The sequence below is a fragment of the Notolepis coatsorum genome (genome assembly GCF_963971535.1).
Source record: "Notolepis coatsorum genome assembly, chromosome: 6".
NCBI classification, from domain to species: Eukaryota; Metazoa; Chordata; class Actinopteri; order Aulopiformes; family Paralepididae; genus Notolepis; species Notolepis coatsorum.
The window spans coordinates 66,153,557-66,180,138 of NC_140170.1; the positions used below are offsets into that span (position 1 = coordinate 66,153,557).

The 26,582-nt window shown below is 43.2% G+C and overlaps 2 protein-coding genes across 2 annotated transcripts in view; both read right to left on the reverse strand.

Moving 5' to 3' along the window:
* Nucleotides 1-1,751: 1,751 nt before the first annotated feature.
* Nucleotides 1,752-15,248, reverse strand: ctsz (cathepsin Z). Its single transcript, XM_084316418.1, has 6 exons — nt 14,824-15,248; nt 9,051-9,214; nt 8,356-8,535; nt 6,327-6,477; nt 5,657-5,819; nt 1,752-2,479 (listed from the first exon to the last, which is right to left on the reverse strand). Exons 1-6 carry the CDS (start codon nt 14,946-14,948, stop codon nt 2,354-2,356), a joined length of 909 nt encoding a protein of 302 aa, XP_084172544.1. The 5' UTR covers nt 14,949-15,248; the 3' UTR covers nt 1,752-2,353.
* Nucleotides 15,249-17,262: 2,014 nt separating this feature from the next.
* npepl1 (aminopeptidase like 1) overlaps nt 17,263-26,582 on the reverse strand; it is a 28,126-nt gene continuing 18,806 nt past the window's right edge. The window contains exons 7-12 of the mRNA XM_084316194.1: nt 24,609-24,686; nt 23,800-23,900; nt 23,298-23,421; nt 20,670-20,846; nt 18,658-18,768; nt 17,263-17,841 (exon numbers count right to left, since the gene is read on the reverse strand). Of these exons, the coding sequence (XP_084172320.1) occupies nt 17,680-17,841; nt 18,658-18,768; nt 20,670-20,846; nt 23,298-23,421; nt 23,800-23,900; nt 24,609-24,686 (753 nt within the window). The 3' untranslated portion in view covers nt 17,263-17,679. The remainder of the gene's footprint in view (nt 17,842-18,657; nt 18,769-20,669; nt 20,847-23,297; nt 23,422-23,799; nt 23,901-24,608; nt 24,687-26,582) is intronic.

Below are 26,582 nucleotides of genomic sequence, written 5' to 3' on the forward strand. Positions count from 1 at the left end.
CTCCTCTGATACATGTGGAGTCACCAGCCGCTTCTTTTCACCTGACAGCGAGGAGTTTCACTGGGAGAGCGTAACACGCACAGAGGTTCACACCATCCTCCAGATCCCCTCCCCAACTGACCAGTAGGAGTCGCCGTTGCAACAGAACGGAAAACGCCGCCCGTCGTGTCTGTAGGGACGAATGACCGAGCCAGGAGGTACCGGCTTACAATTCTAAACCTGTAATGCTTTGCTACATCGCTAGAAAGAAAACGGCACTTTCTACAGGACCTCCCAAGCGAAGGTTCAGCCTCACAGCTTGAGATGGTTTAGTAACTTTAGCATCTGGACGCTTGGTACTTCCTGTCGGCCTGGCTGTGGCTCTTCGTACTTCCTGTGTCAGCCTGGCTGTGGCTTCTTCTGGACGCTTGGTACTTCCTGTGTCGGCCTGGCTGTGGCTCTTCGTACTTCCTGTGTCAGCCTGGCTGTGGCTTCTTCTGGACGCTTGGTACTTCCTGTGTCGGCCTGGCTGTGGCTTCCTTCTTCTCTGACACCCCCAGCATTGGGACGGTCTACACCACATCAACCAGCAGGGCAGTCCCTCCCTACTGCCCACCGTTGACTGAGGACATGTCCTCATGGCTGCATCTCCCCTCACCGGTCCTACTGTACAGTCACTTAGACTTATTACAAAAACGCTATCCCGCCCAAATGTCCTTTTCTAGTTCTTAAAGGTGCTGCAAGTGGTTCTGTTAAATAGCTCTACGTTCCGACAGCCATCACTGATAAGAGTGTTTGGTCAGTAACATGGGCCTCTCAGTTCTTCCACTCTGCAGTAAACAGAAAATACATTTCCTGCCAAGCCACATTTGCTTACTGCACTGGCAGATTTTACGTGTTTTAAGGACGTTTGCTTAAACATTGTATTGTCATTCCTTACACTTCATTACTTGGCTACTTACAATTTGTGATTCGTGAGCGTTGACCTATTCTGTGTGCATCAGCCGAAACAAGTTTAATGTAATGATGTTAAACAAGTGATATTTTGCTATCTTCCAAAATAACAACAGTCTGACGTGCCTTAAAAATGTACAATACCATTGGGAAACAGAGCCCTGGACAGATTCTGATATCCTTCATTTGTGTCCTGATAATTTCAGAACAACTTCTTCATTATGGTCATCAACTTGGTCATGTGTATGTATTCTACAGAAAAAACAGCTTTTGTGAGTTCATAAGTAGGCTAAACATTATGAATGAAAACGAAAGTTATGGCAATGATAACGCAAATGTGCTTCATGTGTTTCTCGATGACGATTTGACTTTGCGTTCAGTTCATTTACAGTTTTGTAATAAAATGACAAAAGTGCCTTTTCCTGATTTGGCACTTTATTGTAGAATTGACATCGTCGATAGTGGTGCAGAAACAAAAGGTTAATACTTGACAATATAATTGATTGCACATGCAGTGAAGGCACATCATACAGGATTTTATGTGTGAATGATCAGTTTAGATTTGTCCCTTTAACATTGTCAGGGTTAAACTTTAGTGCAATAACTCAGTCCAGTAATACAAAGGAATACTTAACGGAAAGGAACCCTTCTTTGGCTGAGCACAGTATCCGTGTGGAGTATATAGAAATCCCATTTCAATTGACTGGATCAGAACCTCTCAGTCTCGCCAGAAATAGTTGCATCTGTAAGATAAACTGTGCTTTTCGAAGTGAGCCAGAGGATCCCCATAAAAACGTATCATTTAGCCTTTTTCCTAACCTTAGCTTGTGGTTCGTCAGACGTTCAAGAGCTAAATATTCCTCATAATGTTGTGCATCCATTTTCTTTGAGGTTGTCGACATTGAAAAAAGTCAGAATCTCTGCATTATGATAAAAAAAAATATCACAGCAGTGAAATAAACAGGTTCCACACAAACATTCAACACAACCTGGAAGCCCATCTGAAAGTGTTCTGAGCTGGAGATTTGAACCCCCTTTGATGGATCGTGTTGAGCAATTCCATGTGAAAGATTCCTTCCTTCACTAAGAACAGCTGAGTGGGACCCAATTTTCCTATCAATTATTTGACCCCCTTTCTTACTTTAACTATGTATTGTGATGCTACATATCTGTAAGTTATAAAACTTTGACAAGCAATAATACATCCAAAAAAACAACTGCAACAATCTAAACCCAAAAAATCTTGACTTATCATGTAATTCCCTTTTCTAGATTTTGTACATGGTGCTAATTATTATAAAATGCAACTCTGCCTGAGAATTCATAATGACATTTGATTGAGAAAACAGTGTAAAATCACAGCCCTGTGGTCCAGACAGAGGCAGACGTGTTGAACACGGCTCTCCTGGAGGTCGGTCTCCTACAAGTAGGACTTGGGTACGAGTGGGTCTCCGTACATGCAGTCTTCCTCCAGGGCCAAGTTATACGAGCTTCCACTCCCTCCCTTATAGGCACTGGTCACGATCCTGAGCCAGCCTTTCTCACCCTGCGGAGGAGAGAGAATCCGTATGAAGTAAAAGACCTGAAAGCTGCTAATCTAACTTCAGGAAACCAGCCAAACCAAACTGCACTGTCAGCATGGACAGTCAGAAAGTCAGCTGACTTTTACAGTTTGTCAGACGTAAAAGGGCCTGTTAATCAGTGTACTGTGTTCCCAAGAGCTACTGTAGGACATGTCAATGTACTGTTTTCCCAAGAGCTAGGACACATCAATGTACTGTTTTCCTTAGAGCTACTGTAGGACACATCAATGTATGTATTGTGTTCCTTAGAGCTAGGACACATCAGTGTACTGTGTTCCTCAGAGCTATTGCAGGACACCAGTACTGTTTTTCTCAGAGCTAGGACACATCAGTGTACTGTGTTCCTCAGAGCTATTGCTTGACACCAGTGTTGCAGTTTTTCTCAGAGCTAGGACACATCAGTGTACTGTGTTCCTAATGAGCTACTGTAGGACACCAGTGTTGCTGTCTGGCCAAATCCCCTCACATGGTGGGGCAGAAAATGTCCCATACGATATGATGCGGCTTGAAGTTCAATCACATGCACTGCTGCTCAGCAGCTTGAAATCCTCTAAGCTGCTCTCACATTGGAGTCACGAGAATTTGCAGGTCAAAGTAGGACAAATATGAACTTTGATCAAGCGAGCTGGGGCGACATTTCTAGGAAGCAGAGGGAATGGTGAATTTTTATTGTTTTATTTTTTTTAATGGTGGGGAATGAGATGAGGGGGGTGTCACCCAATGTGAGCCAGCATTAACCCTGAGTTTTAAAGAGAGCCAAGATACTGATGCCATATGAAACTAGACGACCTCCATTGAATCCATTGGTACCAACCATGTCATGCTAGCTTGTCAGGGAGGGGGCTAAAGAATGCTCCAGATTTAGGAGAGTCTCCCCTTTACAGACATGCCCACTTTATGCTAATCCCATGCAGCATAATGTGTTGTAAAAATGGTGTATTTGAATATTTCTGCATACTGGGGTCCGAAAAATGCAATTCTTACAGGGGATTTTGATACAAAAATCAGAGCATGCATTTTTCTATGGCCTTCCTGAAGGTCTTGGGGCTAGATCCACAAAGAATGGATTGCACGGAGCAAGTTGCACCCTTACTTACAATTAATTATGAATTGAAAATGGGGGACCCTGATGTAAACAAGACAAAAGTCTTTCTCTGGTCTGCATCCCCTTAACAATTGTGTGTATTGAGCCGTACTGTATTGTACCCATTCTGCAATCTGTTAATAAAACTTTCATTCAATCAATCAATCTGCACGGTGATTGATTGAATGAACATTTTATTAACAGATTGCAGAATGGGTACAATACAGTACGGCTCAATACAGGGAGGCAGACCAGAGAAAGACTTTAGTCTTGTTTACATCAGGGTCCCCCATTTTCAATTCATAATGAATTATAAGTAAGGGTGCAACTTGCTCCGTGCAATCCATTCTTTGTGGATCTAGCCCTTTGGTGTCTTAATGTCGTATCATGGAGGGACTTTCTACCAGGTTTATCAATTCTCGAGTGGTCAAAAGTTTTTACATTTGCACCAAATCTGTGCAACAAACGATATCAACCCAAAGCTTGCTGCCACAATTTATGAGACAACTGAGCATGAGAATGGCCATCATACATTTTGATCACAGTGTCCTAAGCCCTTATACACTCTGAACTCTACATTTCTCAATAGGCGCCTGACCAAAACACAATGTCTATTACAGATGTTGAGCTGCATCTCAAATTAATCTCCAGGTTCCCAGCTTTCAGATGATGTCACCACCTCTATGTTGCCTCTACTGCTGTCTTCCCCTAAAGATCTACTGTTGACCTGCTATCTCTCCCTACATATCTACTGTTGACCTGCTATCTCCCCCTAAAGATCTACTGTTGGCCTGCTATCTCCCCCTAAAGAGCATCTACTGTTGACCTGCTGTTTCCCCCTAAAGAGCATCTACTGTTGACCTGCTGTCTCCCCCTAAAGATCTACTGTTGACCTGCTGTCTCCCCCTAAAGAGCATCTACTGTTGACCTGCTGTCTCCCCCTAAAGAGCATCTACTGTTGACCTGCTGTCTCCCCCTAAAGATCTACTGTTGACCTGCTGTCTCCCCCTAAAGATCATCTACTGTTGACCTGCTGTCTCCCCCTAAAGATCATCTACTGTTGACCTGCTGTCTCCCCCTAAAGATCATCTACTGTTGACCTGCTGTCTCCCCCTAAAGATCATCTACTGTTGACCTGCTGTCTCCCCCTAAAGATCATCTACTGTTGACCTGCTGTCTCCCCCTAAAGATCTACTGTTGGCCTGCTATCTCCCCCTAAAGATCATCTACTGTTGACCTGCTGTCTCCCCCTAAAGATCATCTACTGTTGACCTGCTGTTTCCCCCTAAAGAGCATCTACTGTTGACCTGCTGTCTCCCCCTAAAGATCTACAGTTGACCTGCTGTCTCCCCCTAAAGATCTACTGTTGGCCTGCTGTCTCCCCCTAAAGACCCCCTGATCCCTCCCTTATAGAAAGACAAAAATGGGAATAAAAGTGTTAATGCATGCAGTTTCTTCTGCTGAGTCTTTTAAAAGCCTAGTATGAATATAATTTATGGTGATGGATTTTTTTCTTTTTTTTATCTACTTTTTCTCCCCATTTTTCCCCAATTTCGTATTGTCCAATTCTACCCTCCCCTGTCTCGAACGTTGTTAGGCCATGCCTCCCACAAGCCGGCTGCAATGTGGACGAAGCCTTGCATCATGTGTCCCCTCCGGTACTTGAGGAGGCAGCCGTCGCATCTTTTCACCTGCACAGCGTGATCTCTCAGCGGCGAGGGTCTGCGTGGGAGGCTCACGCTGCCCCCGATACTTCCTGATTCTACTGCACAGGCGCACCAACCGACCTGTAGGAGTCGCTGTCCACAACGTCCGATCCCCACCCACCAGCTTCCCACCCCCTAATACTGCCAATTGTATTAGTATGAATGACCAGCCAAGCTGGTAGCAACGCCGAGAGCTGGGCTCGAACCCAGCATCTCCTGCTTTGGTGGCGAGCGCCTTGCCCACTGTGCCACCTAGCCGCCCCAATTTATGGTGATGGCTTGTACACTCCACCAACATTCTAACAGCATCCTCTCCACCTGGTGGAGTGTCTGGTGGGATGAGGACTCACCCATGGCTCTCCCCAGGAGTTGCGCACAATCCAGTATTCCACGCCGTCCTTGACTCCCCAGCCTGCCACCGACACGATGTGGTTGATGTATGGAGTTTCAATGTACTCGGAGTAAACGCCCCCAGTGTAGGCGTCCAGCTTATCTGTGGCCATGATTCCACAACTGTGGGGGAGGGGGAGAATAATTAAGTAAGTAAAGCACATTTAAAAACAACTGTAGTTGCACCAAAGTGCTGTACATATAAATAAATAACATTACGATATCCAAGTCAATTATGGACTTTGAATTATAGACATTTCACACATGGACATTTGCACAACACAATATCTACACCTTTTTATGATTTTATTTTCACAAGATAAGATATTCCTTTATTGATCCCCTTTGGGGCGTCATAGCAGCAGGGGGGAGGGGAGGTATAGGTATGAGCAGGGTAATGGTAGAAAGACGTATAAATAAAAACAATATAATTAACTGAATATAAAAACAAGAAAAATAAACAGTGTAAACAAAGGTGCAGATAAGGGTCTGTATATATTGGTTATATTATATGTTGCAATAAAGAATTTGAATTAATTTGTTTATTATTATGATCACATTCTATTATTATCGACTCGTTTCTTTATTTGCAAGTTCACTAGGGTATTTATTTATGCTACGTGTCACAACCTGATGGGTCCGTTGGCGTAGAGCTCGGCCATCATCTTCTCCCTCCCGTTCACGGCTCCGTAGTCTCCAACCTTCCACAGCGTGTAGTTCTTTATTACGTTGCACTTCCCGAAGGTGGTGCAGGTCCCACACTCGTTGAAGGGTTTGCACTCTGCCAAGAGGAACAAGGACTACGTCACGACGGCTCCTCCAACCCCCGGAAAACTCATTCTCACCGTACAAGAGATTATGGTCATTACTTCAAATAAAGAACACTTAGGAGGGGGAGGGGGTAGATCATGGTAGGGAGATCTATATTTAGGTTAAATGGTAAATGGTGCATTTATATAGCAGCTTTTATCCAAAGCGCTTTACCAATTTGTTCCTCACATTCACACACTGACGGCGGAGGCGACCATGCAAGATGCTGACCTGCTCATCGGGAGCAATAAAGGGGTTAAGTGTCTTGCTCAAGGACACTTCGACATACTGCCGGGAGGAGCCGGAATCGAACCGGGAACCTTCTCCGATTACCAGACGACTGCTCTACCTCCTGAGCCACTGTCGCCCGAAGGTCTTTAACTGGACTAATTAAGAGTGCCTTGGCTTGGACCCTCTGTATTGTCTATGACTCTACAATATGTCCAGACAGTAACGCCAAGAGAGATTCAGCCTCACTCTACTCTCCTCACTGTGAAACCAGCGTGAAAACACAGAACTCAACGCCAGCGCGGTCGACATTCACGTAAACGGCCACTTCCAAATGTCACCTATTCAACGTTCAGTCTACAGAGCGTTTATAGCATGTTGTTTCATATTCATTGTGAAGAGTATGCCCATGTTTATTTTACAGAGGCACGTGAATTTCTCTCTCAAGTTGAACATTGTTTTTAAGTCGTAGCGCACGGCTCTTTACCTCGACCTGCGCTGCTAGATCTGCTCTCACCGTCTACAACTGCCGTACACTGTGATCATAGTAATCACAATAATAACTAACTACCTACCTCATACTATAGTCTACCCATAAAACTCTGTATAACATCAATATCCATATCTGTGAATATACCTGCATATAATCCTTCTTTATACCTACTTATACACCTGCATATAACCCATATAGCCCTGTATGATAGCATGTACAATAATGCTGTATATACCATATATATGTATTCTTACTGTATATATATATATATCTATCCACATCCGTCTGTACATACCTGCATATAATCCTTTTTAACTATCTGTAGATACTATATATCTGTACATATCCCTTACTAGTTACGCTGCTGGCCTGTATCATGACTTACTACCATAGTGTCTTTATACCTGTATCACTGTACATATTAATACAACTCTACATACATGGTAAGGCCCCTGCTTACCTAGCAGACCTCCTCACCCCCTATACCAACGTCAAGAGCTCTCAGATCGGCTGATAATGGTCTCTTAACCCGGAGGTCTAATTTCAAGTCTAGGGGAGGGCGTGTTTTTGCGGTCGCAGCCTGACCTCTGGAACAGCATCCCCATGTCCATTAAAGCTGCCCCCTCCATCGAGTCTTTTAAATCAAAACCCACCTATATCGCCTGGCCTTCCCTGACTCACTTTGACTCTTGCCTTGCTTGTTGACATGTTGTTTTGTTTCCTTGTCTATCTGTTGGTTGTTTTTTTCTGTTTATTCTATACTTTTCTTTGTTCTTAGCTATGTGAAGCACTTTGGTTGACAAGTGTCATGTCTAAATGTGCTATATAAATAAATTTTATTGATTGATACATCTGATTAGCACCATTACTCAGTAGTACTAATTTATATATTTTATACCCCGTTTAATCACCTGTACAAGTGTACAGTGTACATTGTATATTACTATTGCACTTTACTGTCACATTTGCACTCTGGTTGGATGACAAACTTCTTTTGGATCTTATCCAACCTAGTAAGAGCAAAGCTGTGTTGTTGCCTCTCGTTCCGATCCCCTGCTTTGCCACTTTTGCATGCGTTTGCACCGCCTCAAGATGTCTCATCGCAGCCGCTGAATGATGAATACTCACTCTGGTCTTTAGCCTGGTAGTTGTTGCAGGTTTCATCCGGGATGCCGTGCGTGTTGGCGTATTCCCAGACCCCAGTGTGGTCTCCTCCGTGGCAGCTGCCGGCATAGCCGCAGTCTATCACGTTCTGCACAGACAGGTACGCAGAGGGCCACGCCCCTTTACGCATGATGTTGATGCGATCTGAAGAGGGAGCAAATTATGTGGATCAAGTATAAACAAAAGAGGACAAGTGTGTTTGTCTCTTATTCCCCTTGATTGATTGACTGATCCAAGAAGTCCTACTCAAGTGTGCTATAATGTGCCTTCTTTAATACTTGAGAGAAAGCAAGAGAAAGCGTGAGAGAGTGAGAGCGAGAGAGAAAGCACGAGGACAGAAACCATGAGTCATGTTTGTCACATTTAACAGGAAACGTCACACCAAACAATCGCCATGTGATGGCATGTCAAAATGACCACTGTGAAAAGGGCCTATTGCATCAGGAACTTGTTGGTGGAGGACCATAAAACTGGATTATGCCACATGGTGGTTTATTGGCATATGTTGTGCTGATCTATGGCCTCATTCCTGTGATCGCAGCACACTGGTCCCTGGACATCACCACGACATACAGTGACTCTCCCCTCTGCACGTTTTTGCTTACATCACCTTATCTTCGCCACAGTACCTTATCTCATAGGAGTCGGATGGGTCATACCTGCAAATGCGCTGGTGCTGCCATGGGCCCAGCAGGACCCACAGTACTGTGGGATGTGCTGATTACGGGTGGTGCTGACGTAGTTGGTGCCATTGATGTTCCTCCAGTCCCATGACGTGGGCAGCTCAGCAACATCCAGGTACTCGTGAGGACGAGCGGTGGTCCTATCAGGAGACGATAATAACCCAGTGAGACATGTGATGTTTTCCCAGGTAAACTCTACTCATATTACCCCTGGTAAACTGTACTCATTACCCCTGCTAAACTCTACTCATATTACCCCTGCTAAACTCTACTCATATTACCCTTGGTAAACTACTCATATTACCCTTGGTAAACTGTACTCATTACCCCTGCTAAACTCTACTCATATTACCCCTGCTAAACTCTACTCATATTACTCCTGGTAAACTACTCATATTACCCTTGGTAAACTACTCATATTACTCCTGGTAAACTACTCATATTACTCCTGGTAAACTACTCATATTACCCTTGGTAAACTACTCATATTACCCCTGGTAAACTACTCATATTACTCCTGGTAAACTCTACTCGTATTACTCCTGGTAAACTCTACTCGTATTACTCCTGGTAAACTCTACTCGTATTACCCCTGGTAAACTACTCATATTACTCCTGGTAAACTCTACTGGTATTACCCCTGGTAAACTCTACTGGTATTACCCTTGGTAAACTCTACTCGTATTACCCCTGGTAAACTGTACTCATATTACTCCTGGTAAACTGTACTCATATTACCCCTGGTAAACTACTCATATTACCCCTGGTATCCCTGTGCTGGTGTGGCAGGTGTCCGGCATGTGGTGATTTGACATTTGCAACATGATCTAAAAATGTATCTCTATTATGCATCTACATTCATTGCACAAATGCACACACATCCACATGCCTCACTTTAAACATTCACCTTAACACTACACCAGATTTCTATCTATTTATTACTACGGTAAAAGATTTGCATTAAATCCCTACCTAATTTTTGCTTTGAAAAAGTTAGCATTTTGTACTTTAGTTTGTATATTTTCCTTTTTCTTTACTGTATGAAGCACAATCTCAGGGGGCTCATACAGAACCAAGCATTTCACTGTAATGTACATGTACCTTATGGAACTTGAACTTGAATGAGTTCTGATATTGTAGACCTTTTGAGAAATCTTTGTATAGGCAACACATCCAAAATTGATACACTGTAGGCTACTCAACACACATTTCCTTACAGTTTGGATATCATGGAAAAGGGGAGCTAGCATGGGGGTTCTGGGACTCTGAAACTAACGGGTGAGCCTTCCCGATGTGTCGTGGGCCTAACTTGACGAAACACCAGTGAAGGGAGGTGCCCACAGTGCAATCTAATTAAGCCTACACGCCAACCTCTGCCTTGATACAATCTGTGATTTATTTGTGTTGGCTGCTTATCTAAATCAAAGAGAAAGCACACAGCCCCATCCCTTCATCAGGGTGTCAGTTGTCAGCGGAAAAGATAAAGATGTAGGACTTACAAAAATTATACAAAGATATGCAGGATTGGTTGTGTAAAAGTAATAGTGTATATTTACATTTATTGTGTCGTGCGCAGTGCGCACACAGATAATCGTAACATTAAATGTCCAGGTGGGGAAATATTAAGGAAATATCATGCAGCTGACTGGGGAAATGAGCCTGAAAAAGGATCAAACCTATCTTTTCACAATGGTGCGAACGCTCAGTGTTGTAAAGTAACTGCTTGACTTAACATAATGCGCTAACAAAACAAACCTTTCAAACTATGTAAGTAGGGTGACCAAACTTCCTGATTTGTGATCTTAGCCCTTTGTCCCACAACAGTTGTTTTGTATTGAGCCGTACTGTATTGTACCCATTCTGCAATCTGTTAATAAAATGTTCAATCAATCAATCACAGAAGAAAAATGTCCCGCATTTCAATAAAGTCATGCGCTTTAAATATATTAGGTTAAATATATCAAATCTCATGCTGAGTGTCACACACATGCTCACACACCAGCCTTGTTTAGTCCGGTTGAATTGAACCCTGGAGCGTTTACTCCGGTGGCGCTTTGGGTTGGTGTGAACACAGTAATCGAGCTCAGGTCCGCACCAAGCAATCCCAGCCCGGTCCTGTTTGGGGTGGTCTCGGTCCGAGTGAACTCTGGAGCGGTTCGTTTGAGGTTTGAATGCAAACCGAAACAAAAGCAGGAATATACCCTGAGAAATCGAGCATGTGATGAAGCTGATCGGGAAAGTTTTGTTGGCATGTCCCTGTATATTGCCCAAATGTGTGAATTTTCATCATTATAACATTATTATTCTTGCAGCTGGTATTGTTCAAAATAGCCAAATAATGTTGCATAATTCAGGTGCCAGTAGCCACAGTGGTGCATAATTAATTACTGACAGTGAATTGGAAAACTTGTATAGTAGACCATTTCATAACATGTGTGCAACAAGCCAAGGTGGAGATCATATATTTTTTTTATTCACATAATATAATCTTCAGTTTACAAAAAAAAAGCTAATTTCAATAAATGACCCAAAGGGGGTTCTGCCGGCAGCTTTTATACAGGTTAAATACAATGGTGATCAATAGGCACGTGTGTGTGTGTGTTCTCCCCCAAGTTTGCGCAACCGTAAAAAATCCAAAGGAAACTATAAAATAAGGAAGGGTCATTACGTTACTGTGTAGCGCGTGCCGTTAACGCACATTGGTGCCAAGTGGATAAACAGTCATCAGTTCGCCCAGCAGCCCAACATTGAGTTGAGCGATCTCAGCTGAGCTATCTCCTCGTTTATGACTGATTGAAATTTTATAACATTTCCATAACATAACAGATTGCAGAATGGGGATTTATCTTTGGGAAAATGGATTATCGGCTATTGTAACAATTCTGCCGCATGGAAATTGAAAAGCTTTCCATTTTTGCACAAAATGAGTTCCCTTCTATCACTAACATTATTGTTTAAGCATTTTGGTTGAAATAAAATTTGTCGATTTTTTTTATGATTAATTGCGAATATTTTCATGTTGAGCTAAATTGTGGATGAATAAGCACTGTTAATGCTTTATTTGTTTTAAACGAGACGATTTAGAAATGGGCAATGGGGGGGAGCAGCCGCGGAGGGGTCGCCAGATGATAAAAAAAAAAAAAAAAAAAAAAAAAAAATTTGCAGTCAGGCCACTGAACTTAGAAGCAGGCCAGGCCGCGTAAAGATTTTGCCCAAGTTCCCAACCCACTTTCAGTTCCGCGTTCGGGATCCACGATCTGATTGGCCACTGACGTTTCTCTCAGCGCCAATCGCGTTACGCCTAGTTCTCAGTGCGGTACGTTTTCAGTCACTTTCAACTGGGTTAGGGTTTTACGGTTAGGGTTAGGGTTGAGTTAGGGTTAGAGGCAGAACTAGGCGTAACGCGATTGGCGCTGAGAGAAACGTCAGTGGCCAATCAGATTGCGGATCCCGAACGCGGAACTGAAAGTGGATTGGGCAAAATCTTTAAGGCCAGGCCAGTGTTTCTAATTGCAGCAGCGCAATAGTTAGATAACCTAGGTGGGGAACAACCAGGAGATCACTGCAACTCACACAAGTTGGAGAACTATCTCTCTCTCTCTCTCTCTCTCACACACACACACACAAAAGGGAATAAAATACTATTTTTTTCAATCTGACATTACAAAAAAACTGAAAATCCATCAAAATCAGTGTTGTTGCTAATAACACATATGTTTTTTTAACAATAATTTGTGATGCCATCACAAACACTGGCATTTAAAGGGTACAAATAAAAAAAGTCCTGCACCAGAATGCAGGAAATGAAGTCTTTGTAACAAAAAATGTCCTGGTGGGGGACCCCCCGCTTAAAAAGTGGCCTGACTGGGGCTATATTTTGCACTATATTTCCTGGCCTGAATGATTTCCCCAGTCCGGCCCTGGTTAAAAGCCTCCAATGCTTATTAGTGTGTGTGCGTTTGAACATTTGCTTGTTTCAACCATACATTTCCATCTATAAAAAAAAAAATTATAATTTATTTTTTACCTCCTATAATGGTGGGGGTCGCGGCTCTCTGACACTCTATTTCGGGGGTCGCGGCCTGAAAACTTTGGGAACCCCTCTATAGAACGCTGGTATTCTGACGTGATGCCTCTTCCTTCTTTATTAACTTCCTTGCAAAGTAGCCGGATATGCCGGTCTGATGTCTACAGTATGCACGATTTTCTTTCCCCTAGCCTATTAACCTTAACTCTAAGCATAACCCACTTCGAAAGAGGGCCAAAGCATAACCACTTCGAAGCAGCGAATATATGTACAAGGCGGAAGAGACCCTTCGGCGCTAAACCAATCAGAGAGGGTCTTCGCTGTACACGGCTAGCCAATCAGAGTGTCTTCTCATCCATAGGCTGCGGAAAGAAAATCACGCATACAGTACTGGGCTCTGTTAGAAAGCGGAGCAACACAATAAACAGAAATATTGCACCGTCATCATCTTGAGCCATGAGTTTACTTCCTTATGCTGTGACACCTCGTGATTTTAAGATTAATATGTAGTTATCAAATGTGATATTATAGACACGTTGTTTACATATATATAGACCATAATTAGATATATATAGCTATATACAATTATACATTATATATATAAATAAACCAAATAAACGTAACCAGTCAAGTTGGGTAGCGAGTAACCGACGATCATGTTATTTTATTTGGTTTTACCAGATTGTTACAAAACACGTTACGTTTAAAACGTACACGACTGGTCTTTAAGTAAAGCACGTAAGTCCGTTTATTTAACGTCAACATGCCTGCGTCCTTAACCCTATTAACCCACAGAGCTGCACATTTTGTGGAGAACCTTTTTTTCCACTTGGATATTTTGCATCCAGAGACACTACATGTCACGTGACCAATTTTGAACGTTGAACTGGCAGAAACATGATTTTTGAATAAAGCAATCTCAGTTTGTACCGTTTCAAGATACCGTAGAGACTAGAGGGGGACCCTGATGTAATTTGTAAACAAGACGAAAGTCTTTCTCTGGTCTGCATCCCCTTAACAATTGTGTGTATTGAGCTGTACTGTACTGTACCCATTCAGCAATCTGTTAATAAAGTTTTCAATCAATCAATCAATCAGACCCTTTCGTGAGTGCTGATGATACAGCAGTCACTTGCTCGACCTAACTAGCCATGGGAACATTCTCTGAAGCACTGTTATTTACGAACTGTTCGTTCTAAATTTATCACAGAGAAGTGTCAAAGGTACTCACAGTTGCACGAGGGTTTCACACACAAAACCGGGGAGGTTTGAAAGCTCGGCGTTGCTAATAAACATTTTAAATATTTTTAAAAAACTGGTCAACACTGCATTATTTCCGGCTTTGGGTGCATGATGCGCATGCGCACCAGGCAGCCAAATACGGAAATACAGCCGTTTTGAGCAGTGTTGACCAGTTTATACAAATACATTTAAAATGTTTATTAGCAACGCCGAGTTTTCAAACCTCCCCGCTTTTGTGTGTGAAACCCTCGTGCAACTGTGAGTACATTTGACACTTCTCTGTGATAAATTTAGAACGAACAGTTCGTAAATAACCAGTGCTTCAGAGTGAATGTTCCCATGGCTAGTTAGGTCGAGCCAGTGACTGTATCCTCAGCAGTCACGAACGAGGCTACCGTAGAGGTGTACAGTATTTCCGTTAGACGGTTACGCTAACTACGTTATACAAGCTACTATTAACATTAAGAACAACAATCTCACTTTATTCCGAAGATGGGCTTCCTTGGCTGGGGACGGTAGCAAGCTTCACTCTGGTTGAAGCGGAGTCCGGCACAAACCGCAGACGAAACGAACATAAACAACAGAATAAGGGCTCGCGCCGCCATGTGGACAAATCAATCAATCAATCAAAGACCTCGTTGTCGGGGTTGCTGCTCGCGAGCCTGGAACGTTGCCTTTTTGTTTACGCTCGAGCTGCTGGATACACGACGCCAACAACCACTAACATTCGCTGGAACAACTAAAACGAGACGACTGTACATCGGTTGTATAAGTACACAGATGTAGCTCGTGAGCCGGGCGGGTTCACCAGAAACGGGAACCCGGTGCGTGTCACATGAATATTACGTGTTTATGACACTGGATACCGCCCACTGCCCAGAGCTGGTGTAGTGGTCAATAGGTCCTGAGGACCGTACAAAACAATATTGTTGTTAGGAACATGATCATCCCTCATCCGCCTGATCTATTTGCGTTTGAATCATCTGTACCCTCACTGGTCTGGTGGTAAATCCCTCTGGAGTCTTCCCTCCCGTGTCTCCCATTTGCAGAGGGAGACAGTACTCTTAGGACTCTTTGGGCAAACCTATATTACTTTTACGTAATATAATAATGTACTATTTTCCTGTGGTTGATACATACTTTATTTACATTTCAAGCGAGATCTCTGGCTGCCCTCTCAGCACCCCTCCTGTCTGAAAAAATACTCTCCACCCCAGAAGATTTTAAAAGTGCATCTCCGTGCTAGTGTAACATTTAACATACAAGTGGAAATAGTGAAATCTATTATCTTACACATATCATTGACATTGTGCAAACTTGTGAGTCCATTTCGCATGGGACCAGAGCCACACTGCCCTGCAGTTAAACAGAAAATAAATTATCTGGCATCCCTTCCCACTTTATCCTATGAGAGAGAAGAACCCCAGATATACTTGTTTCACATACCAAAATTCCCAGCAGATCATTTGATTATTTCTTATTTTTGTCAGACCATTTTTGCAGTGTAGAGCTCTCTCTCCTGATTGAATAAAGTGAGAACGGGATCTAATTGTGTTTATTGAAGAGCAGAGGGAGACCCATGTTGCTGACTAACACTATATCAGTGATGTGCTGTCAGAATGTAGAGCCTCTATTTTAACATGTAGACGACTTATTTTAACAAACAAAAAAAACACTACCTTTAACTAGTCTTGTTTTTGTATTTGGCTCTAAAACATTAGATTTGAAATGGAACAATGACTTTCAGCTTTAATTTGAGGGAATTTACATCCATATCAGGTTAACTGTGGGAATTGTACATCATACAGCAGGCTACATCGTCCCTCCACCGACTTTGTTATGGTAGTTAATCAGTCCCTGAATTTCCCCAAGGGGATCAATAAAGGAATATCTTATCTTATCTAGACTATTTTAAGCAGTAGTGGTGGGGCCCTTATCAATGAAACACCTTCTGCATCCTGTGCAACTAGCATTTCAGGGCACCTAGCCACTACAAGGCACCACCATGTGCTTAAAAATATATATATATATATATATTTTTTGGATTAATTTATTATGCAGTTTAAGCTTGGGGGCCAGTTTAGAAACAGTATTGTGCTACCTTATACACTGTACTTAAATTATTAATTGAAACTTACCCATGTGTTTGCTATTTTATTGAAATTATGCTTTTAAGTTGCAGGAAATTATAGCAAATGGCTTTCTTTATTGCATTTTATTTGCCTTGCAGATGGGGGAGGGGGACCACCCCCTAGGGCCTAAGTTGCAACTCACCACCATCTTGTTCGAAACTCCTGGAGAAAGCCCTGTACTGTATAGATTAGAAGATGAATACACAAGAGCACAGATAGGCTACTGAAGATCAACCTTTATTTTTCAGATCCGTCATTTTCCACAATGTCCAGAATAACAAGTTTGGCATCAGTGGAAAAGCTATGGCTACAAATCTAAGACCGTGTCCAAAGCCTATTTGCTGTGAGTAAGCAAGACCGAAACAGAAAACATTAAAAAAGAATCATCCTTGAGTTACATAAAGTATCAACTTACAATAGTTGCGTTGATGCAGTGGAATTTATTTTTTTAAGACATCGTTTCATTTCAGGAGGTCAAACCCTTAATAGCCATGCCTTCAAGTGCATACATGTGTATGTGGAAATGTTGAACATTTACCAACAATAACCATTGACCACTCACACAGCGGCCAGTTTGTGTAGGAATAGGGTGTAAAGGAACCCAACCTGAGCGTGACATCGAGCAAAATGGCCGCCCATGTGAATATGGTAAATTATTTCAATACTTGAAATATAATTGAAAACCAGCCGGTTAGCTCATAGGTACGAATGTGTGATTAAGACGAACTACCTGCTCTTTTCAGATGTCAAAGTCAATTGTATCTTAAAAAAAAAAAAAAAAAAAAAAAAAAAAAAGGGTGATCAGTGCATTAACCCCTTCACTACCACACTACAGAAGGTTAACCTTTCACTACCACTACAGACGGTTAACAGGTAGTGAAAAGGTTAACCTTCTGTAGTGTGGTTGTGAAAGGGTTAACCTTCTGTATTGTCGCAGTGCAAGGGTAGTGTGGTAGTGAAAGGGTTAAGTGCAGGATCAAACGAAGAGGGGCTGGTATTTCTTCGACCATCACAGTAGTAACACGCCTGATATCAACACACCAATTACCTTCCAAATCCTTCACCATCTAGGATATTCAATTCAAATTCAGTCAATTACCTACGAAACACAATCAAATCTAATTATAGTCTATAAAACACGGCCCGGGACAATAGGGGGGGGGGTTGTTTTGTGGTGGAGTAGTAGACCAGACCAGGTCGTGTCTCAGACCAGTCTCCTCCTCTTGCAGTACTCCCGCTCCATCCCATCTCCTGAGGCGGGACTGGCCACGCCCAGGGGAGAGATCTGGTTCAGCATGGGATCGTCCGACGCTTGACCGAACAGAGCCATGAGCAAAGCAACCCCGAAACCAGTGGCACGCTCCCCCTGGGAAGAGATTTTAAAGATATTATATTATAATAATAACCAAACTAGGTCAATTGAACCCTTGCACTGAAGAACCATATAACTTTTGAATTTCTTTGAACAGCCCATGGATTTGCAGCTGTAAAGTCAATCCAAATCACCTGGGAGCATGAATGTGATATATCAGACCGGCAATATGTCAATTGCACTGAATTTTGATCGCCACAACTCGGGGAATAAACAGGGATCAGATGGAGTTTGTTCATAAACTACAACTTTAGGACAAAACACATAAATCACACTGAAGACCATCATTGCCCAGAAATAGTCATAACCTCTTGGTTTTAAGTCACCTGGAGTTTCACATGTGTAATATTAAATGTCCAGGTAGGGAAATGAGGATATTTTGGGGAAATGGGACAGAAAATAAACGGATCAAACCTAACTTTTCACAATGGTGCGAACGAAGTAACTGCTCAACTTAACGTGATGCACTAAAAAAAATTAACCAAACAATGTAAGCGTTCTGCCCACAGTTTTTATATACAGGCCAAATACAATGGTGGTCAATAGGAACAGTGTCCGTGTTTTCCCTAGAAGTAGGTGCCGCCGCGGGGAAAAAAGCCAAAGTACCCAGATGTGCCGGTCCGATGTATATCAGCAGAAAGTACTCTTGCGTTGGTGACGAGTGCAATGTCCGCTGCGCCACCCAGCCGCCCTGTTACGGTATATATTCTATTCTTGTATGTGCAAGCTCACTTGGCAATAAAGACTTTTCCGATTCTGATGCATGACCATAAGACCATAGTTATGACCATAAAAGACCCAGGCACTCACAGCATTGACAGGATGCGCGATGTCCACATGGACCCAGACCCCAGGCCAGTCGAAGCCCAGGTGGGAGCCGATGAACAGGCCTGCGCAGGAGCTTGTGGCGTTCTCCCGGTCCTGAGACAAACACAAGACAAACAGAGACCTCTGTGACGCAGCAGAACATGACCGAGTCACTGACCGCATTCATTACTAAGTACCACCCTGTCGTTTTGGGAGGGGGAAAAAGGAGTCAATACTCCAACCTTTCAAACTGAACAATCATGTGGAAAAGTTATTCTAGTCTAACTAAATGCCATTATTAGGAAAAACTAAATTCTTTCCTGAGGGTTCAATTTCTCTGCCAAAACGACATGGCATAGCTTTATTAGGTAAGTTGAGAGATACTACTATTAACCAAATAACTTGGACCACTGATAATATATACTGTAGAGTACCACTGTCCTTCCCACGGTGGACAACATGGTTGTACCAAATGCTGGAGAATGTTTGTGTGGGTTTCTTTGAATACATTAATATTCCGATAGACTTTTTGATATAAAGTTTTGATATAAAGGCTTGCACCTGATTAAGTGTAGCCCTTGTGTGTGCTAACCCTTGTGTCTCTTTGAGTTGTGTACATCTAGTGTTCATATGAGATCTCTTCACTTGGGAAAATGTAGATTTGTCCCATTACCAGATTATTAAACTGCAAATGTTAACACAAAGTAATAAATGAAGAGTTCTAGGGCCTATGCCTGTGAAAGCCAGCTGAATGGCATGCTTTTATTTGCTGTAGCATCTGAATTTAAAGCAACTTAAAGATCCAGTACAATTAGGTTCAGTCATGAATAGCTTATTGTGGAATGTTAATGTCATGAGTATGATTTCTTCAGCTTCAGATGTATCATTTGATTTGTTACAAGTGTTTAGAGCAGCCTCTCTGAGCACAGCCACGGTGTTATTCAGCTATATCCAGGGGGATGGACATCAAAGAGCTTTAGTATAATTTTACACCAACATACCTTCTGTTAAAAAAATGCAACAAGATTTAAAAACACCACACATCTGACGATAACATAATTATGTTTTATATCATATCCATAATCATTTATACATTGTGTGTAATTTTGCCTTTTTATTTTACACATGCTTCGTCTGTGATGTTAAAGAGTGGACCGTCTCTCTCCCAGTCTGTTGAGTTTCAGTTAAGGTTAATTTACGATTTAGGTTTTCACACCAATGATTGCTATCTTGGTAATCATCTGGCATCCTGCTTTCTTATCTTAAGTGGTTAAAGAAGAAAGCTAAACTCTTTTGTTTACACATGCACCCCCAAATGTAATGACTTTGTTCCCGCTCTTTTCTTTAGTGTGAAAGAGAATATTAAGCTCTGCTGGGATGTTGTCTCACTTCACTTTTACCTCTTAGCACACTTCTACTTTTCTTGCTCATTCTCCCTTGAAGTGATACGCCTAGTTTCTATAGTTCTTCTAGTTTTTATAGTCTACTTTTTTCACAATGTCAGACATTTTATGTTTTTCTTTTGTCATTGAAATATCTGGGCATTATAGAGTTCCTCATACCAACTTCTCTCAAGTTGCAGTACAGAAGTGCATGTCTTTCAAAAAACTGTTGTGAAGTCAAAAGGTTATGCAATATTTATATTTACTGCACACACCGTATATACTGTATCCACACCCGTCTGTACATCCTTTTTACATATCTGTAGATACTATATCTATAGATACTATATCTATATATGTACATATCCCTTACCTACTCTTACTATTTACAAGTATGACTTACTACCATAGTGTCTTTATACCTGTATCACTGTACATATTAATACTACAACTCTGTACATGCATCCGATTAGCACCACACTCTGTACTACTAATTTATATATCTTATACCCAGCTTAAATCACCTGTACATTACTATTGCACTTCACTGTTACATTTGCACTCTGGTTGGATGCCAGACCTCTTTTCGTTGTACTGTATAGAATGCGGTTCTCATTGCAGTCCTGCACTTACTGCCACAGAGTTCTTCATGTCGGCCACAGCGGAGGTGAACTCGCTGAAGTGCAGCTCTGGGCAGTAGACCAGAGGGTGAGCCATGTCCCCGCTGCTGCGGCCAGCGCGCACACAGGCCGTCTCCCACTGCTCACTGTTAGTCATCACTGCTGCGTGGTACTTCCCTGTGCAGATCCCCTAGAGATAACAAACAAGGCACTGTGAGTCAAGTTTAATTACGGTGTTAATGTTATTTCATTTCAAACCGCCATTTAAACTCGTGAAACGCAGAGGTTACCCTTCATTAACAGCGACGACGAGCTTACAAAGCGAGACAACAGTTCATCAGCAATTTCATACATACAGTATAGGCAATAAATAAGAATAAACTACAAACATGTTGACACACAGTGGTCGGAGATCATACTTTTAAATGCAGCAAGAGAAGGAAGAACCTTCAGTCAGTCGGAGGGCATTCCAGGTGTTGGAAGACGTTTTTCCTAGTTCAGAGCGAACTCGAAACAGTTATACAAAGCAGGTATTGTGTACTGCAGCAAAATCCCTATGACATTTCGTGGGAGTAGGAATAGATACACAGATTGTAGGAGGTCAGTTGTTTCGTTTGGTATTTGTCAACAGGAAGTAGCGTCTGGACCGGAGGAACGGCTAGTTTTGTAACGAGAAGAAATAACATAACAAATGTGAATCAGAGTTCACAATACCGTTTCAACACCAAGAAAGACTCAGGAATACACACGCATGCAATTGTCTTTCTCAGGGTCGCCGATGCGATTGAGTCGTCCTTCCCCCCCAAGGGCAGCCGGGTGCAGACAGGGCGTCGGCAAGGTACCGCGCCCGGGGACCAATCCAAGTGCTCCTGCCCGTCTTCGTCAGGGACGCGACAGCGTTAGCGATCTGCATGTTTTTCCATTGGGTTTATCTTATCGGGAGGGGAACCCTTGCAAGCACGGGGAGAACATGCAAACTCGACACAGAAAGGCCTGGGAGATCCCCCACCTGGGTACCTGGCATTGCGGAAACCTGGTCCCCAAGCGGGAAACGAACCCTGGACCTTCTTGCTGTGAGGCGACAGTGTTAACCACTACACCACCGTGCCGCTATAACCCATTTCTTCTGTATCATCTATGTTGTAATCTTTCACGTTGAGTAAAGCTGTGGGCATTTTCTATAATTGTATCTGGGGTTTCAAGAGATAAAATTGTCACAAAAGTTAACAGTGGTTGTTGTAGGGAGACTCTGTCCCAACAATAAAACATTATGACCAATTCAACTACAGCCATCCAGCATCCACCTTTGAACAACCACGAGCTCAGTCTGAAGAGGCTTCATAAACGACAAGGCCATCTCTATTTCCTGAAATAGCTTTTGAATGATCAGGAACAAAACCATGAGTAACAGTTGTCATAAAACTGGTCATGACACTGTATGTGCATCTCTTGGTATGTGATAAAACGTTATGAACAACTGAAATGGATTTTGTAGACATGCAGTGTCTGTGTGCACTAGGGGTGGGAATCACCAGAGGCCCCACAGTGCGATATTATCACAATACTAGAGTCATGATATGGTAATATTGTGATATATTATGTTTTTCAACTGCAAATGATGTCCCCAATGGAAAACATCTGCAACAAATATACACACTTTTATTTTTTTGTCTCTCTTTCTCCGATTCTCTGTTTTCTCCCCGTCCCAATTTAGTCGTTATGCCAATTCCCCCCCTCCCCTACCTGGTTGTTGTGCGCATGTTCTCCTACTGGTCGGTACAAGGGAACCCTGAAGTATCCGCACGCTTCCTCCGACACGTGCGGCGACAGCCAGTGGCTCTCTTCTCACCTGGCAGCGAGGGCTCTCATTGGTGAAGTGTAACGCATGGGAGGTCACGCTGCCTTCCTCAAGTCCTGCCTCCACTGAGCAAGCGCCCAGACCTGACCTGTAGGCGTCGCTGTCCACAACGCCAGTTTCCCACCCACGGCTTCCCTCCCCCTAACCCAGCCAAACGAGTTAGTATAGCGATCAGCCCAAGCCAAGGCAATGCTGACTCCGGGAGTCGAGACCGCAGCATCTTGCATTGGTGACGAGCGCAATCTCCGCTACGCCACCCTCTTTTTGATCTGATAAGATGAAGTTTTCAGAGCAAAATGAGATTGTCAAGAAAAATAATAATATCAATATAAGACACAAAATATTGCTGTATCAATCTTTTCACCCACCCCTAGTGTACACATGGCAGCCATTAAAGGAACCATGCACCTTTTATCAACTGAAGAGAACAAATTGATGTCTCCATGTCCTGAGAAAGCGCTTACCGTGTGTAAAAGATTTAACTTTTTACGGGAGATTCTGCCAGCGAGGACTCATTCATCTGATGAAGAGCAGTGTGCATAAAACGTCACTTTTTCTTCGTGGTGTGCATAAATTGATTACACCAGGAGCTTCCCGGACCATGCAGACTCAACCACTATAACCACCAATGCTTATTCTGTAAGTCATTTTACGTGGTTAAGTCTACACGGTCCTCATTCCAAAAGCCATCAGCAGTCACTCACCTGTGCTCTTGTCAGAGTGGCCATGTTTTAAACTCATCAGGTCGTGTGTAGCCCCGCCCCCCGAGCAACAGTCACTCACCTGTGCTCCTGTCAGAGTGGCCATGTCCAGGATGATGTCAGCGGACAGGTCCTTGTTGGCGTACACCACTCCATCAGACAACACCAGCCTGCCCTCAGCGTCCGTGTTGTTGATCTCCACCGTCCTACAAGGAGAACAAGCGGCATGGTGAGGGTTTCCTGGTGGCTCATACCATGTAGTGACAAACGTCCCAGTGAGGTTCCCACGCAGCCTTTGTTACACATCACGTCATGCAATACAATAAAGAAGATGGACGTAAAAAAAAGATTGTGACGAATGTTAATCTAGAGTGGCGTAAAAGACACACGAAAGTGGCAGACTGAGGTCGGATTGCAAAAAGATTGGACCTGTATCCGATTTTATGACCACACATATGAAAGTGGCCCAAATCTGAATTGATGAGTTATTCACAGATTCACCATAGTCACACACGCCCCCCCACGCCCCCCCCCCCCCCCCCCATCATCATACAGAACACAGGAAATCACAAAGAGAGCCTTACTTTCCAGAGTACAGAGTGTGGATATCGTCTGGCCGTGTGGCAGTGGGTCCAACTGCATTCTCCGCCAGGCAGAACACCGCATGCAGATTGTCCTTGAAGCCCTGAACAATCACAGGCCAAGGAACACTTTGAGCCACAGAGAAAGACGGGAGATTAACGTGATGACTGCTAACTATAACCGACAGGGCGCACAGACCCTCATCTGCACCTTTGTTTATTTTTCTCATATTTATATTCAGATCAAATTTGATTGCCTACATTTATTGTCTTTCTACCATTACCCTGCCCATACCTGTACTTCCCCTCCCCCCTCCTGCTATTATGCCGAGATTTCGCCAAGGGGATCAATAAAGGAACGTCTCATCTTATCAGTAAACCTGTTATGGCATGAAGGCCCTCGCCGACTTTATCATCTTGTCCTTCGGATGAGACACTAAACAGAGGTCCTGACTGAAATCGGTCGTTAAAGAACCTAGGGCGCCTATCGCAAAGAGTAGGGGAGGGGGTTCCCCGACGTTCCTGGCCAAATTCCCAATCAGGTCTCTGACATCAAGGCCACCTAAATATCCCCCCCCCCCCTTAATTGGCCGATATCAATCCCTGTCTCCTGAGCCGTTCAGCCATTGTGCAGTGTGATGTGTGCCTGGTGCCAGTGTATGGCAGCCATTGAGCCTGCCAAGGTTGGGTGCTACCCAAAGGTGAAGGAGGCTATTTCCACCCTACATTGTGGAGAGTGCTTTGAGTGTCTAGAAAAGCGCTATATAAATGTAATGATCATTCATCATCAGTGATTGGGAGCGAGGCCTCACCTGTTTGATGGTGGCTTTGAAAGCTCCCAGTATGGCCGCAGCGCCACCACAGTCCCTCTTCATCCCTGGCATTGCGGTCTAGAAAATAAACATTTCACTTTAAACCTTTATTTAAACTCGAAAGGCAACAGAGGTTTCCCTCATTTACAGTCACGTCAAGCGTACATATAGAAATACGTTTGTTTATAAAATCATAACAAATAAACAAGACGAGGCAAAGAATGACCTTTAGAGCAAGGATAACAAATAAATTAAAACACGTACAACTTGATTGACAAAGGTTGGAGATCAAGGTTTTAAACTCTGCAACAGAGGGGAGAATCTCAAGCTTTAAGGACTGTTGGAGTTCATTGTTGGAGTTCATTCCATGAGCTAGACTAGAGGGTATCATAGCAAAATGCAGATTCATCCTGTTCAGCGCAAACTCCGGGAACCTTAAGGACCAGCAAGTCACTAGAACGGTTCCATAGGTTCCAAAATTCCATTCCAATAATATATAGAGTATTTTGTATTATGAGGTGGCTGGTCTCTGGTATTCATTGAAATAGACGTCTCACAGGTGACGTGTTCTTTGCGGCAGCTAGAGGAAAATGAATGGTCATGCAGGCTGGAGTCCCGTGAACAATAATAATATACATTTCTCTCTCCGATAATAAGGCAGTGGATTTAGAATAGCAAGTGGCAGTTTAAGAAAAGCAACCCATGTCTGCTCCCGGCTGCCCTTGGGGGGAGGGGGGGGGGGGGAGGACGACGGGATGGGTCAAGTGCAGAGAGACATTTAATCAGCGAACCAATGCATGCATGCGTGTGTGTGTGTGTGTGTGTGTCACCCATCTTACATGCGTGTGTTGCTGCATGACAAAAAGACTTAAACACCATCAACTCCTGTGAATAATCGTCAATGAATATCTCTACTGTTGGATCGTTCCTCAATAGCACCTCTTCTGGTTCCAGTGTAAAGCAATGTAGATAATGTGGCAAGGCTAACATTTTGGCACACGCTTCAATCAAGATAACAGGGATAGAGGCCACATTTGATCTTTTTCATCCTTTTATAATCTTTACATTTCATCGGACCAACAACCACAGCAGGGAGCGGTAGCCTACAAACAATCATGCAGAAAATGCTGCTGTTAAATAATGATCTTTACACCAACATGTCACAGATCAGGGCTTTCCCTAAACAATGGTATAGGGGCGCAGCGTCACTATGGCAAAGCACCAGCGCCATCATGTGGTAAAAAAAGAAAAAAAAGTACAAAATAAATAAATAAATGTGCAGTGAAAGCTTGGGGCCAGCTTAGAAACAGACGCATCATTGTCTAATACGAGATTGCTCGGTCCTCTGGATGTGCGTGTGTGTGTTTTCATGTTCAACGCTTAACTATTGTGCAACCTTATATTGTACGGCAAACTGTGTTGAACTGTGCACATGACAATAAATCATATTGAATACACTGTACTGTTTTTAAAGTTGCAGGAACTTACGAAAAAAAGGTTCTTTATTGCACATTGCAGCAGAGCCGGACCAGCGCCTAGCTGTGACTCAGCTCCATCTTGTTTGAAGATCCGGGGGAAGGCCCTGCAGATCATCATTACCTGGTTTCTCAGTGTCCATTCAGTGACTTATTTTACATGACGAACCCTACAGTGGACGACGGCCACAAAAAAGCTTGCTGTTCAATATCAAAAAGCGTGACCACATCACACCAGTCCTGGGTTCACTCCATTGGCTCCTCGTCCATCTCCGTAAAGATTTAAAATCGCTCTGAACGAGCTGGCTCCATTGTACCTGGCTGAGCTCCTGCGCCACCACACCCCATCCAGAGCCCTAAGGTATGCTGACCAGCTGCTGCTGGAGGTGCCCAGGACCAGGCTCAAAACCAGGGGAGACAGAGCCTTCGCTGCTGCAGCCCCTCAGCTCTGGAACAGCCTCCCCCACATTAGATCTGCCCAGAGCCCAGTAGAGGCCTT